Source organism: Nipponia nippon, unplaced genomic scaffold, assembly GCF_047370975.1.
Source record: "Nipponia nippon isolate SJK-2023a ecotype South Korea unplaced genomic scaffold, ASM4737097v1 scaffold_5, whole genome shotgun sequence".
NCBI lineage: Eukaryota > Metazoa > Chordata > Aves > Pelecaniformes > Threskiornithidae > Nipponia > Nipponia nippon.
Window position 1 is genome coordinate 54217588 of NW_028262369.1, and position 14865 is coordinate 54232452.

At 38.1% G+C, this 14865-nt stretch overlaps 2 protein-coding genes across 25 annotated transcripts in view; one reads left to right on the top strand and one right to left on the bottom strand.

Annotated features, from left to right (window-relative positions):
* Nucleotides 1–659, bottom strand: part of TPR (translocated promoter region, nuclear basket protein) — a 41735-nt gene extending 41076 nt beyond the window's left edge. For 3 of the 4 annotated variants that reach the window (XR_015699118.1, XM_087733815.1, XM_087733816.1), the window contains exon 1: nt 456–659. Coding sequence is in view for 3 of the 4 variants with exons in the window: in XM_087733815.1 (XP_087589941.1) it covers nt 456–606 (151 nt within the window). In the remaining variant the exon portion in view is untranslated. The remainder of the gene's footprint in view (nt 1–455) is intronic. The other variant, XM_009463534.2, reaches the window with a different exon arrangement.
* Nucleotides 660–823: 164 nt separating this feature from the next.
* Nucleotides 824–14865, top strand: part of ODR4 (odr-4 GPCR localization factor homolog) — a 60310-nt gene continuing 46268 nt past the window's right edge. For 6 of the 21 annotated variants that reach the window (XR_015698791.1, XM_087731879.1, XM_087731877.1 and 3 more), the window contains exons 1-12: nt 824–1644; nt 2063–2197; nt 2628–2759; nt 3147–3242; nt 4387–4493; nt 5220–5256; nt 5383–5523; nt 6158–6253; nt 6780–6845; nt 8221–8349; nt 8950–9040; nt 10642–10827. Coding sequence is in view for 17 of the 21 variants with exons in the window: in XM_087731879.1 (XP_087588005.1) it covers nt 1576–1644; nt 2063–2197; nt 2628–2759; nt 3147–3242; nt 4387–4493; nt 5220–5256; nt 5383–5523; nt 6158–6253; nt 6780–6845; nt 8221–8349; nt 8950–9040; nt 10642–10827 (1285 nt within the window). In the remaining 4 variants the exon portion in view is untranslated. Of the gene's footprint in view, nt 1645–2062; nt 2198–2627; nt 2760–3146; nt 3243–4386; nt 4494–5219; nt 5257–5382; nt 5524–6157; nt 6254–6779; nt 6846–8220; nt 8350–8949; nt 9041–10641; nt 10828–11096; nt 11194–14865 lie in introns of those variants that run through there. The other 15 variants (XR_015698793.1, XM_087731889.1, XM_087731888.1 and 12 more) reach the window with 11 other exon arrangements.

The window sequence follows — 14865 nt, forward strand, 5'->3', positions numbered from 1 at the left end:
GCCAAGCAGAAGTGTGAGAAACAACCCTACCAGGTCTCAAGTAAAGGGACCCTTCCCAACCACCGGACACGCCCCCCGCCTCAGGGCCCCTTCCCAGGCAGAGGACGCACACAACCATCTCACGGGCCGCAGGTCACCCCCTGAAAGCGTTTCGAAGACAACAACGACCCGTCAAGCCCAGCCCTACCTCCCTCACTCCTCTCATCAGAGGGGACTACGACATTGATACTCATTAAAAGCGCGTCGGAAGAGGGGGCACCCGGCCCGACCCCAGCCCACCCGTCCGCAGCCGAGCTGCCGGCCCGCTGCCTCTGGGCGAGCACCAAGACGAACGGATACCGCTTAGCCCTTGGGCAGCGCAGCCCCCTCCGCACGAAGCAGCCCGGGGCCTGCCCCGTTCCCTCTGCGCCACCCCCCCATTCCCGTTCTCCCAGCTGCCCCCTCCCCTAACTCACCGCTGTCCACCTTGAAGCGCTCATGCCTGGCTCGGAGCCCGTCGATCTCGCTCTGCTGATCGGCCAGGAAGCGCTCCAGCTTCCCCTGCACCGGCTTGGGCAGCTTGGAGAGCTCAGCCCGCTCCAGGACCTGCTGCAGCACGGCCGCCATCTTGGAAGCACCCCAGAGGGCCGCTGCGCTTTCCGGCCTAACCGCCACCGGCCGCGACGCGCCCAACGGCGCAGGCGCCACAATGACGCATGCGCGAGCGAGCGGCCCGGGCCCCGCGGGATCATGGGAAGTGTAGTTTTCAAGAAAGGCGGCTGCGCGCCTACAAGCACTTCCGTTTCCGGTAGGGCAACTCTTTCCGCCATGTTGAGTGAGGCTATAGTTGGTGGTTGAGGCATGAAAGCCGCTGATATCGACACAGGAGTCTCGAAGCCTTCGTCTCGAAGCTCGCCGCGACCCGCTCGCCCTTCTAAGGCGTCCTGTGCGCCTGGGAGATGCAGGAGGAGGCGTTACCGCTTTCGCCACTCAAAGCATGGCGGTGCTGGCGGGGAGCTTTCCCTCTGCGCGCCTTTTTCCCGCGCTCGGGTCTGGGTTGGCTTGCGTCATCCTCCTGTGCCGAGGCGCGAACGGCGCCTGCCGGTGACGCGGGCATTGGCCACTTCAGTGCTCGGCTGAGGCAGCGGCGGCGGTGGCTGAGCTTGGGGACTCAGCGGTGGCCGCGCCTGTCAGGCTAGTGCGGGGAGCGCTGGGGGTGGCCCGCGCCCCGAGGCGGTGGGGGAGCTGTGCGGGAGCGGCCGCCGAGCTGTGGGAGGAGCTCGAGTGTAGGTACAGGCGGGTGCAGAGCTGCTTTTGGCCCGGCCGTGTGGGCTGGGGTGAGGTGCGTGACAGCCTTCCTCCTCGCTCCGGTTCAGAGCTTCAGCTCCGCCATCCCTGTGCAGCTTTCTCCAGCAGACACCTTTGCGAGGACTCGGAATGCCCTTTGCTTCCTCACCATGTGCTTTCTGGCTTCAGCGTTTTCATAGTTAATTTTTGTGAAAGTCCTCAGTGCATGAAGCCGTTTTCGCAGTAGTTGTGCACGGAAGGGAGGAGTGTCTGTGGCAGTCCCCATGTCCTGCATTCGTATGGCTACCGATGGGAGCTGTAAAGATGGCCTTTTGGATAGTCCACGGATGCTGTACCTTAGGAATTGGAATGAAAATGGTGCATAGCATGTTTAAGTACAAGTGTGGAATTTAGCAAGTCCCTCAAAGAGGAATATGAACGCAAAAATGCACACCTTCCGTTCTGGCCTCTGATGAAACATAATGCAGCAAAAAATTGTTGCTTGGAGTCATGTTTTTCCTAGCATTTGCTTGCATGACTTGCCATGTCATTTCAGTGACATGTATTTAAAATAGTTTTCTTTCAAATAAGGGTCACATACTTCTTCCATTAGTATAGAGAGTTATGTTTTTCATTTAAAAAAAACAAACTTGCAGATTATAAAGCTACTTAACTAACCTTTGACAGTTAAAGTATTAATCTATTCAGGATCTTTGTGTAAGACAATCTTTGTATTGTCAGGTAACTGGTGTAGTATATGTATTTTCTTTGCCTTTATACATTATTTGTTTTGTAGGTTGAAACTACAGTACTTAGTCTTAAACCTACAGCAATGGGTAGAACTTACTTTGTTGAAGAAGCTATTGGGCAGTATCTTTCAGACCTCAGCACAAAAGTAAAGCCTTATGTCACTGGCCTGTTAATAGGGCAGGTAAGTGTGAAATATTTGAAGTCTGTTCTATTAATTCATGTTAATAGGGGAAAACCCCTGTGGCCTTAATCGTCTGCGATGAGTCCATTAACATCACATTGAGCTTGTATAGTGCGGGAGGGTGGTAATATGACCAGAAGGGACTTCTGTAAAGGGTTCACAGTGTCAACCAACTACTCAAGACTTTTAAAATCATTTTGTGAAAGATATGACACACAGAAAAGAAATTAAAATTTTAAGGTAAACTTATCACTAAACAAGGCTTTAAGGCAAAGGCAAATTCATGAAGGAATTATTTTTGTAACAGGTTACTGTAGAATTTAATGATACCTACTATAAGGCAGACCTTATAGCTACTATATTACATAGTATGTTCTCAGACTTGATACCAACCTCATGTTGTATATGCTTATGTTGATGTTTTTGAAAGTGTTCCCCGCAAAGAGACTATGTAATTTGGGCTGTTCGAACACCTCCAAAGGAAGAGCAGAAGGAAGACAACATCAGTCCTTCAAAACTAGCATCCATTGATGAAGAATGGATAACTACACACGCCAGCCAGGTGGCACAGTATGAGTTAATGAAGGGGGTGGGAGGAACAGAAAGGAAATAAGACTTACAAAAACTATCTCATTGCTTGTGTAATCTCAAGCCTTTTTCTCAAAGTAAAAGAACCTTCCTAACCATGCTAGGCACAGGTATTTTAAACCAAAATATCTGTCTAGTTTTCAAAGTTTGTCATGAAACAGAGACTTGATAGAAATAAAGTGAGAAAATTTGCAAGGTGCTGTGTTCCTACATTTCAGAGGAACCTATGAGTGAAAAAGTCTTGCTTATTTCATTTCTGCTCTTGATGCATACTTGTCTCATTAGAAATTTTTGATATATCAAGTTACACGATTGCTAGATCTCTGATTCCTATTAATACATGTTCGTTTCTATTTTTAAGGTTTCTAGAATGCTTCCTGGAGGCTTATTAGTTCTTGGTGTATTTATTATTGCAACTCCAGAACTGTCAAAAGATAGTCAAAATGCTTTGCGCAAGGTAAGCATACTTCCTGGTGGAAAGACAGGATTATCTTTAGATGCGTAGCTGAATAATTTTCTATCATTGTCTTGAGTTTATATGGTTGTTTTGTTGCTTTATTTCTAAAAGCACAAATGTTCTGGTTTGATGTATGGTTTTGAGACTGAAACCTCAGAAATCACTCTCCTGTGGGACTGTACCACAGCTTATATTTGCTAACTTTTTGTTTCTTGTGATGTTTGTTACTGCAAAGCAAATCTTACTGTATTTACTGAAAGTGGACATTCTAGCTTAAGGAAAACATCTTCAAAGTTTATATTAAGATAAATCCTTGTGGCACAATTGTTAGTAGTGGTAGCATGTTAGCTTTTTCTGTCTGAATGAATTGTTCAGGTTAGAGATGTTTACAGTAGTGAGAGATCTATAGTTCTGATTCCTTTAAAACAAATATCTTGTGTAGAGCTAGTGGTATTTGACTTAGGTGTGTGGGGTTATATTTAAAAACTACTTAGAATGTGCTACTGTCTGATAGACTTAAAATGCATTTTTATTACAGTATTGGGGCATCTAGTGCCACATTTAATTTCTATTCTGTAGATGTAGGTTCATTTTATCGTTTTCATAAGGTAAGCATGATAAGCGATTTAAACGTGAGTCGGTTTTGAAGCCTAAGGTCCAAGATTCAATTCTGGCAGTGCAATGCAACCGCATCTCAGTTGTGATTACTGAAACAAGTAGCGAACAAAAAAGGCGAGCTGTGTCTGGGTCATCCATGATTCCTGAATTAAATTTTTTTTTTTTTTTAATTAGTAGCTATTTTGCATAGCTGTCTTTCCGGATCCTCAACTGATAGGCATAAAGCTGCAATATTTTTGTAGAGAGAAAAGCATACAGGTTGAATATATGAATGTATGTTGCTTAGTTCAGTTTAGAAGGAAGCTGAATTAAGAGTTCACAAGCAACTTTCACTTTGGAGTAGTTGCCTATGAATCTTTGTTGAATGTTCTTTTAATGTGACATTTTGGTGCCATATAAGCTATATATCTTGTTTACACATAATTATGATATCACTTGGACTTAGAACTTTAGTGCAAGTCTATTTTCCAGAAATTACTATGTATTGTTTTTGTGGAAAAAGCCATAATACCTTTTTCATCTTTAGCTAATCTTCTCAGTGGAAAAGTCCTTGACTAAAAGAAGGCTCTGGAAACCTGCTGAGGAGGAGATCTCAGACAGAGCAGCTCTTCAAATTTGTTCTGCTACAAAGAAGTATCCTTTATGAGCAAGCTTTATTGCTTGAGACTGTTACCCCCAACCTTGTTTCTGTTGTTATTTCTGAATAAATGATAAACTGGGAGAGGAAAGTTGTTTGAGTTCAGATAGGCAGAGATCAGTAAGTTGAAATCATGGAGTTTTCTGATTAGCCATGAGTAAGACCCTCTTATCCTTGCAAAATTTCCATCATTTCTTACTGTGAAGTTTGTGTGTGTGGTGGCATCAAATTAGGCCTTCCCCAGTCAGTTTTGATCTGCATAAATTGAGGAAAACATCTAAAATACTGTATAGCTTCTTGAGCTTGCTCTTACCCATGATACTTACATGGAAGTGGGGAAGTAGCAGGCATGTGGGATCTGTACTAGTACCAGTGCTGCAGAAGAATGCTGGGTCTGTTTATGAGATAATACAAGGAGGGAAAGCAATGTTTTTCCTTAGAGGTGAGAGAGACAAGGACAAATTGCAAATTGGTGCATTGGTGGTTCTCCCTGTGAATACCTGTTGATCTTAATGTATTTGTAAGAGATGGGACAGCATCACTATGATAGTTGGAGTTTACAGTCAAATGTTTTTCCACTTTTTTGAACTAATGAAAGGTGAGAACTTTATTCAGAGCATAAATTAGCTCAACAGAGAAGTTAAATAAAGGACAAAGTAATTGCAAATTGTTCTTATTCATTTTTTTGCTTTCCACTGGATCTTTTTCTTTAAGTAGCAAAGAGTAGTTTGCCGAACCTATGATGTACAAGATCCAAAGGTAAGCCCGTCATCCTGCATGTCATATACAGCTTTTAATGTATGAGAAGTAATGTTTCAAAAAAAAAAAAAATCTGAGTTATACAGTGTTTTGTATAGATGATTTATTGCTTATTTCTGCTCTCAGAGTTCAGCTAAACCAGCAGATTGGAAATATCAGAGTGCTCTGTCTGCTTCCTGGTTAGCTTTGGACTGCACAGTAAATGTTAATATTCACATTCCTCTTCTTGCTACTTCACTGAACCATGACTTGGAGAAGAATACCAAGGTAACTAACCGTCTGCACCAGTTTTGTAGTTGGTCTCTACACTACTTTTTCTGTTGAAAATTAAATGAGAGAGAAAGATTTTGAGTAGTGTGAACAGAGGAGCAGGATTAATCAGCAGAGAATGTTTGGCAGTTATTCCTCTTTTAAATGTAATTTCAAGTTACTGTGAAGCATTCATAGTATAAAAAATGCTGATAGCTGTTCTTCTGCCATACTTAGTGTTGGCAGTTTCCTTTGCTCAGAATTATTTAGCAATTGTCATGGTTATTCCAACTAAAGTCTCTTCTGCTTCACCTAGTAAAGGTTACATCCAATTAGAACAGGGATATGGCTTGCCTTTAATATGAATTGACTTTCAATAGGCTGCATCCCTCTCTACAAAAATAAAATCCCTGGGGTAGCACTTAAATATTTTGAAATGCTTGTTTCTTAATGGACATAATCTGAACATGTCAGTTTTAAGATTTAGCTTTGGAAAAAACATACGGACAGATTTTTCAGAGACTTCAAAACTCTCTCAGAGTAACTGTTGAAACATAAGTTTCTATAATTTTCAGCATGCTCTTGTCCAACTCTTAGTGAAATTCTCTTTCCTCTTATGAGATTTTTGTTTTCACTTTTTTTTTTTTTAAAGAATGGATTAAATCGATGGTCAAAACAGATAGAAGACAGTGTTTTTCTGATCAATGGACAAGTTAAAGATGATGATACAGAACTACTGGAAGGGCAGGTGAGTACCGAACAATAAGGAATTGAACTCTAACAGATGTGTAGTTAGAACCTCCACTATGATAAAGCATTGACTGAGATGTCTTCTGTACAACATTTGTTGATCTAATTGGCCTATTTCAAGTAACTAATAATGCAGGACTGCTTGTGTTCACATCTTCATTGCTGCAAATTGCCTCTTCTTCCTCTGGCAACATGAATGCAATAATTGTATGTGAAGTCCAATTTAAAAATTTTCTGTATGCTGTCTCCTCAGTAAAGAACATGAGTAAGATGTGAATGTAGGTGATGAGATTTCTAAGACCTACGTATGTCTAAGTGTTTAACAGAGAGTGGAAACACATTGTTTGGCTGATGCATTCATCTCTCCTTTTAGTTTTGTAATTTTATTCTCATGACTGTTTTCTATGTGCCATTTTTCTCTCTGAAAAGCTGTAAACTAGGGCACATTTTATACCATAGTGAGGAGACTTTGATTCAGGGAGATTTTGTTCCTGTTTCATGACACACAGAATTTTTTCCCTCAGAAAAAGTTAAGAGGAAATACTCAATCCAGCACTCAGTTTTCTGATGTCAAGGTTCTGACACAGCTGGTAAGTGTTTAGTGCTTTGTAAAGTATAACCTCTCTGCTATCTTATAAAATAGAATAAAAAATAAGAGAACATTCTGAATTATTGTCTAGAAATCCAGCTTACTTTGTCCTAAGACTTTTTATTCCCTCGTGGATATTGACTGTGAAACTGTGTACAGACCTGTGTATTTCATGTCTTTGGAGATTCTCATGCTGTGATAAGCATGTGGTCTAAGAATTGCACAGTACAGCTGCAAGGAAAGTTTGAAAAACTGGTTATAGAAATTAAGTCCTGCAAACTAATTCATTTGATAGTAGGATACCTGAACGTACCAGCATACATTGATTTCAAGGTGACTTTGCATCGTTCTGAAGTTCAGAATCACCCCCATGCTTCAACTTGCCGTGGCTAGCTATGGACGTTTATTTGAATGCTTTCATCAAAAGTTCAGTCACTAGTTTTGGATTAAAGTACAGATCCTGCAAACTGAATCATAATCTGGAGCTGTCAGGTCTGTGTCAGGATTTTCCTCTCTACCAGAGGTTATGCTGACTTGAACCCTGAATTAGGTGCCACAGTCTAGGTCCTAAAGTTCAAATGTGTCCAGCCATTGTTTTGTAGGCTTCTTGCACAGCACAGGCCACCCGTTTTTGTCAGGTAGTTCCTGGTTTCTCTGAATCTATGTTTAGCAAAACTTTTAGAGATGTATAAAATGCCATTTTAAAGACTTGATGAGTATCTCAGCTTCTTTTGTTGTTACGTTGTTCCAGTGGTTAATTGCCTTAGAGAAAGGAAAGCTTTTTATTTTGTCAAAAGTAGTTTATGCAGTTCATGTGGAAGTTATGCATCCCCATGTTTCCAGGTGTTGTCTTAGAGTGCTTCATACAGCACACTCGTTGTTTTTGTAATTAGGAGGAATATTTCTAGGCAACAGTTTGATAGAATTTTAAATGTGACCACACTTATAATTTAGTACTGACTCATGGGATGACTCTCAGGGTACCATAGGTTATGCTTACTAAAAGTAGGTAAACATACAAACTTCATAACTTTAAAAAAATAATGTTAAAAAGGTTTCTAGATTGCAATATTAATATTAGCTCCAAGCCACTTGCCTGAAAAGTTCTAGAAGTCTTACAGACACAAATATTTAAATTGCAAGAAATAGAATGTCTGGAAAACTAAATACATTTTACAGAATGGAAAAGGAGAGAGATTTTCAGTGTTAACTAACAACACTAAAAAAAATAACCTTAGAGAGAGAAATTATGAGGGGAAAACAGGTTATATGTAAACATCTTAAGGTATGCTTTTAATTTCCTAGTTTTGTTTTTTGTTACTCATGCTGCAAGTGCTTTGGTAACAAGATAAAACTGAAACGTGTTTATTTTTCAGTCCCAGGGTTCAGGTCATAGATCAACAGCTACAGTCCAGGTCTGCAGTGCTTCCATAAATCTCAAAGGTGCTGTGAAATGCAGAGCCTACATACATAACAACAAGCCGAAAGTTAAAGAAGCTGTTCAGGTAGTGAAAAGGTTGTTAGCTTATCAGAACTGTTTTTTTCTGAAATACATGAAATTTGTCATACTGATTTTTCTTTGCCAAAATGACATGGTCTAAGCTGGGGTCAAAATGTTCATCCCCTTGAACATATGGATTGTTTTAGAAACCATCTGTGTGCATGTGTGATGAATTCAGTTCCTTTTTCACTTTTAGCAGGTTATGTCTTCTGTTGCTAAGGCTGTTCTCTGATGAATCTTTGCACAAATTGTCAAAGTGATTAGGCTGTGATTATTTTTTTTCCTGACTGAGTCAATGCCTTGTGATTATTTTTGTTTGGTTTTAATAGTAATGTCTAGAGGTTGTTAGTTCTTACTCTAACAATACTAATATTTTCCTCAGCTTTTCATTTTTGTTTTGTTGTTTTCTTTTTTTATTTTAATTCTTTTGACCTTAGCTTCTCTTTATTGGACTATTTTTAATTCTCTTTGGAGTTTTTATTTTCTGGAAAAACTATTCTTTCAAGATGGGTTAAACTTATGAGGGACTTCTTTTGTTTTCTTGGTAGTCAGAAGCTTTGCAAATGGCTTTTCTATTACTGATGTTTTCGCTTTGTCCTTGCAGGCTTTGAAAAGAGACATAATAAACACATTGAGTGATCGTTGTGAAATACTATTTGAAGATCTCATTATAAATGAAGGACCTCACAAAAAAAGTAGGAATTCGGAGAAAAAACAGCTTACATTTGCAGTGAATTTTGGTTCTTGTAGAAAATTCTGCTGGTGTACTGAAGTTCCAGTATGGTTAGAGCAGAATAAAAAGCAAATGACACAATTCCTGTTTGGCAGCCTTGACTTTTTCTTAAATCATGAGAATTTTTGTCAAGTTCAGATATGCTCTTTGGCATGACAGCTTTCACACAAAGTTCATCTTCAGTTCTCATGACCACAGAATGCAATTTCAGTTTCTTTCTCACTGATAGGAAATTCTGTAATTTTTAAAAATTCTGTAGTTGAAACTTGTGTCGCTGAAGTTCTAACTGTAACTTGCACGTTTTTAATTTTTTTTTTTAAATCACTCCATTGTATTCCTATTAATATTGAAGTATGCTAAAACTTAGTAGGATTCAAAGCACCAGCTCTTCTTATGTTACCTGTGTTACAAATGCTAGTGGACATGAGCTCTGAAGGTCAATAGTTCATCTCCATTAAATTAAATATGGCATTGTATGTGGTGATTATGATGTGAAGAAGTATCCTGATTTTTTTTCCTAAGTAACTATACAAATACATCATCTGCATTGTCTCTGCCCCCTGAACTTATTTCTCTTCATCAAATACTATTTTACAAGCTTTGTGTCATTTAAAGAAGTAGATCTTATTTCAGCACCATGAATAATTGCATTAGCTTGAATTTAACAGAGTACCATGCAGAGGCCAGAACACAATGCAAATTGATCTAATGAAAATAAAACTTCCTATCATCATTATATTAAAAAGTAAGGGGGTATATGCTGAGACCAGATCTCCTAGCTCATGCTGGGTGATTCTTTAAACTTCTTTTGGTCAGTGCAATGGTATCAAGTTATCCTCTTGTTGTTTGTGTGTTTTTTTTTTTAACCCGAATGTTATTAATTAATTGAAATATCAATTTGAAGATCTTATGTAAAGGGAAGCCTTTTTAAATATACTATCTTTGGTAGTGATTTTAGAAAAAATAGAAAAGAAATGGAAGCAGGTTGATTGTGTAAGAAAAAACAATTCATATTCAGAATTACCATTTACTTTAGGATAACGTGGTTCATTTTGATGTTAGCCAACTTTATCCTACCTGCATTATTCAAACTTGATGTTTTCAATTGCATGCAGTTTTCAATTTCCTCTTTAGGTGGCACACATACTTTGTGGCTTTGAGTATGGCATAAAGCAGCCAAGTGTTTGCAATCCTTTGTGGTGTTGAAGTCATATGCTGTTCTGTGTATGCTCTTATCTGCAGTCTTTCCCAGAGTTCTTTTGCTAGTCGTTCTAAACATGAAAAAAAGTCTGTTTAATATTTTATGATCTTTTTGGAGGTCTATTGGGTATTTCTGGAGAGAATAATGTAAGAACATAAATCAGTATAATAGCAGCCAAAACTTTCATAAAACAATAACAACTCAACACGCCGTGCCTGAAAACAGGATTTTTACATGGAAACCTTGAGCAGTTCTTTTGCAATAGCTCTATCTTATGGTCAGAGGTTAATAAGGAATCTTATCATAACTGGCAAGGCTTTTATTTGGATGTTATTCCCTTCCCCCCTCCCCTTTTCTTTTAGATTTTGAGAGGGAATATCACGTCTTACCTCAAAGACTGTTTGTCCCTGTTGCTGGATCCAGTGTCATGCTCAGTGATTATAAGTTTGGTGATGAGGCCGCTGGAGAAATTCAAGAACGTTTTGTTGAGATGTTGGATCAATGTGTGCAAGCTGAAGATATCTATATAGCAGAAGAAATTAACACGAGTAAGTACAATATCTAAGAACCAGGATAGACTGCATCACAGATTGCAAAAATATTGACTAATGGCATAGGCCAGTTTTATGCAGATATGGATACGCTTTACGTTGGCTTACTTCGTATCAAGCTCTAAGGGTTTATAGCAATCTAATTACAGTTTAAATATATTTAAAAGTGGTAAGGGTTCTTGTAGTTTTTGTATTTGACTTGTAACAGACCTCTCTTTCTCTCTTCTTTCAAATATTTTGCTCTTTCACTGCATTATCTGTGCAAGCATGGTTGCAGCTCATGAACAACAGTTCAGTTGAACAAGATTTGCCTACATTACTCTGCACATGAATTAAGGATGATCCTATATTGGCAAATAAACTGTAAGAAAAACCTGTAAAGCTTTATATTCTGGTTACTTTTTCAGTAGTTCAACTTTGCTGGTTTAAGAGCTGAGTAGTTCTGATACTACTTAGAATAAATTAGAATAAGAAGTTGAGAGCTTTAGTCAAATTACTGTTTTTTTCACTAAATATTAAAAAATACGTATATAGTCTAATGTGTCTTTCAGGAAGTTCTCGTGCTAGAACTTGACTCTTTCAAAAATACAAAGTACCTTTCTTGGTTCTGAGTGTTTTAATTTATGTATCAAATGCAGTGCCCAAAACTGAAGTTTTGTTCACCTGAAATGGAAAGAAAATTGAGAGAGCTTTTCATTTTCTACCGAATGTCTTATAAGTTTATGATCTGATTATGAGACTATTATATTCCTTTTAATACAGATACTTTGCAATAATCTAGTTACTGACTTTCTTTTTCTGACTATTTCTGGTTTATATCATTTCCTGTTGTTTGTTTTGTTTTTTTTTTTTTTATTTATTTTTGTTTCCCCATACAGTTTTGATTTCAAGGTAGGAGTCAAATCTGTAGTTGAAATGCATCTAATAATACTTCCTGTGATCTTATGGAAGAGCTTTCTTTTCTTCCCTTTTTTCCCCCATCAGTGTGAATATGAACTACAGGTTATAGTTTTATAATTTAAATTTCAAAAAAAACCCCACTAATTCCCATATAAGAACTTTGGACACTTCTTGATGTTGGTGCTTAGGGACAAAAAATGGAAAATGTAGCCATGAGCTTGCTGTGTCGGGTGAACTGTGACTACTGATATTCTACTTGACCTACTTGTTTACTTGGAGGGTTTTTTGAGTTTCTTAATTTCAGAGCTAACCATAAATTCTTACGTCTTTCTAAATTAATCAGTTTTCCCAGGTTTTAACTAAACCTGTTACAAGCGAATCTGACTCATTATCTCGAGAAGTAAAAGATGTACACAGCTCAAGAACCTCAAGAAAAACAGGAAAGCCAATAAAAATCTCTCTTGCATTATAAGAGCAACTTTAATAATCTTGAAGCTAATTATTACTGAGCTTTAAGGAATTACTATAACTTAGGGAAGCAAATTAATACTGTTGTAGCAGTGGAGATAGGTGTGGGAGGGAGAGAGAAGATGATTCACTTTAGCTTTATTGCTTATGTAAGGATGTATGATGTGGAGGTAGGAAGAAAGCATGATTAGACTAACAGCAATGCATCACAAAGATTTGATGCCATTAATACATGTAAAATGATGTCCAGGTAGCTCACAAGATGAGTTTGTGTTCTTGTAGCTTGCTGGTTATAGAGTTAGGTGTGAGGGATTTATTTTCTTCTTCTTTTTTTTTTTTTTTTTTAAATGTAAATTAAAGTAAGTGGGTAGCAGAGGAAAGGGAAAAACATAGAAAGAGGATTTTGGGAAAAAAACTGAGACTGGCCTTGTCCCAGTGAACACCATAAAGTTTGTCCGTAGAATAGGTTCTATTAATAGTGATGATAGTAATAATGCTATCAGCACAACGCTGTTCAACTCTGATAATTATTGTTATGGCATTATTAAATTATGGTTTATTAAAATCACAAGTTAGTTATACATTTTTATTAATGCCAGGAAGGCCGTTTTAGAAATTAGACCTGTTAACTGTGTAAGAAAAGTGTTCTGCGTTGTAAGAAAAAGCATTAATTTTGCAATTTGATTTTTTATTGGTACTTGGGTATGAAGTGTCTAAGTATTGCTGTAAACATGTTTTTGTGACATAATGAGAGTTTGGGATTTCCCCTGTATAAAGGGTTTTTCAATGCATCGTTCCAATTTGGGTAGCATTTGTTGTTTTTCAAAGCTTAGCGCTATCTTTATTAATAATAGTCAATATTCAGTAATGGTATAAAAATTGGTTTGCAGTGAATTTTCACATCAGCCTTTCTGTTTGTATGAAAATTCCTGTGGTCTTAGGCACCAACCTTGAATTAACTGGAAATGCTATCCATAGTGAAGTTCTGGGAAAAGTTTGCTGATAAAAAGAATTGTTTAAAATTCAAGAGCATGAGCAGGCATTTCAAATAGTTTCTTTTTTTGTTGCTCTTTAAAATATGCACTTGAGAAGAAGAGGATCTAATCAGTATAGCCAAAAGATTTATTTTTAAGCAGCTTCTAGTCAAAACATAGGAAATAAAGGTATTTTGAGAAGGTCAGTTCTATATACTTACTTAGTATGGCCTCTGCTGCTGTCTCCTACAGTTTTATTCTCTTGATTCCTTGTACAGCTCTCCAGTGAGGTCACTACTAGGTCATACTTTAAAATTGTTACATGGAAAATAGAAAGTAAAAACTGACCTATTTATAATTGAAAGATATAAATAGCACTAACACTGTAGTTTCAAAGTATTTGGTGCTCTAATGCAAGCAATTGAAAGCTCTGCATTTATGATTGGCTTTACTAAATCCCTGCTCCTCCTTGGTGCAGGGGCTGGTGGTGGTGTGTTAAATACCCTAAGTGGATAAACATAAATAAGACTTCAGTAGTGGTAATCACTTCCCAATCTTTGTTAGCAAATTGAAGAATTAATGAAGAATTAAGTGCTCATATAGTTGGTACTAGAAAGCGTCTGCTTTTGAAAACTCTGTGTGATTTGCACTACAGCTGCTTCAAATGCAAGTTCAAATCCCATAACTTAATGGTATAAATGCCTTTGGTGACTAAATAGCTCAAGGGTGCTTCTTCCTTTTTTCTTTTTTTCTTTCTTCCCCCCCTCCCACCCTGAGCAAGCAAGCATTGCTGCCTTGATGTGCAGCTTCAAAAGCTACCTTCAGAAAAGTGCAACAGTTCTGATGAAGGTACAAAGAAATATAAAGTTAGAGGGCACAAACTATCCTACTTGCTCATCAAAATAAAGCAGAAAGAAACCTGCTGGATCTAGATTTCAGAGGTGACCTAAGAAATGTGGTCAGCTTCTCTAAAAGTGGTATGTTATTTTAGGGAATTGAAAACTCTATTAAGTAGTTTGGAGAGAATGTTGTGCTCTTACTGTGCTAGTTAAGGTACTTACTTAAAAAGCTACCTTGCAACAATTAATAATTCATTTACTCTAGTTGGAGATTTCTGCTCATATTTTAGGCAGATGTGTTTTCCTTTGCACAGAAAAAATAATGATGAAACTACAGCCTCATTGTGGACCAGTGGGCTTCAGAGATATGTGATAATTTCTCTTCAAAAAAATACCCCTTGCATTGAAATGTTGTGTCCTTAGTTTTATTTTATATGTATGTGGAGCTTGCAGAGAGATCTCAAAGCAATGTTTATGCTTAATGTATGCCTATGTATGTGTGTGCATATATTTTGCTGTCCTGTTAAGTTTCATATTGGACAGTTATTAATTGGTCTGCTGTAGTACATCCTATACAAAGTCAGTGGGTTCAGGGATAAAAATGGCTAAAGACAGGTCCTAAATGTCCTGTTTGAGTGCTTTTGTGTAACAACAGATCCTGTGCAAGTTCAACTTAAGATTTTGAAGACAGTCATGCACATGGCTCATCTTAGATGACATAAACAACCTTTCTGGTCACACATCCGGATTATACATTTCCCCCATAGCTAATGATATGATAGAGAAAGTGCTTTTCCATGAATTATTTTCATATGAATCATACAAGGGATGTGCCTTGTTACTCAATTCTATAA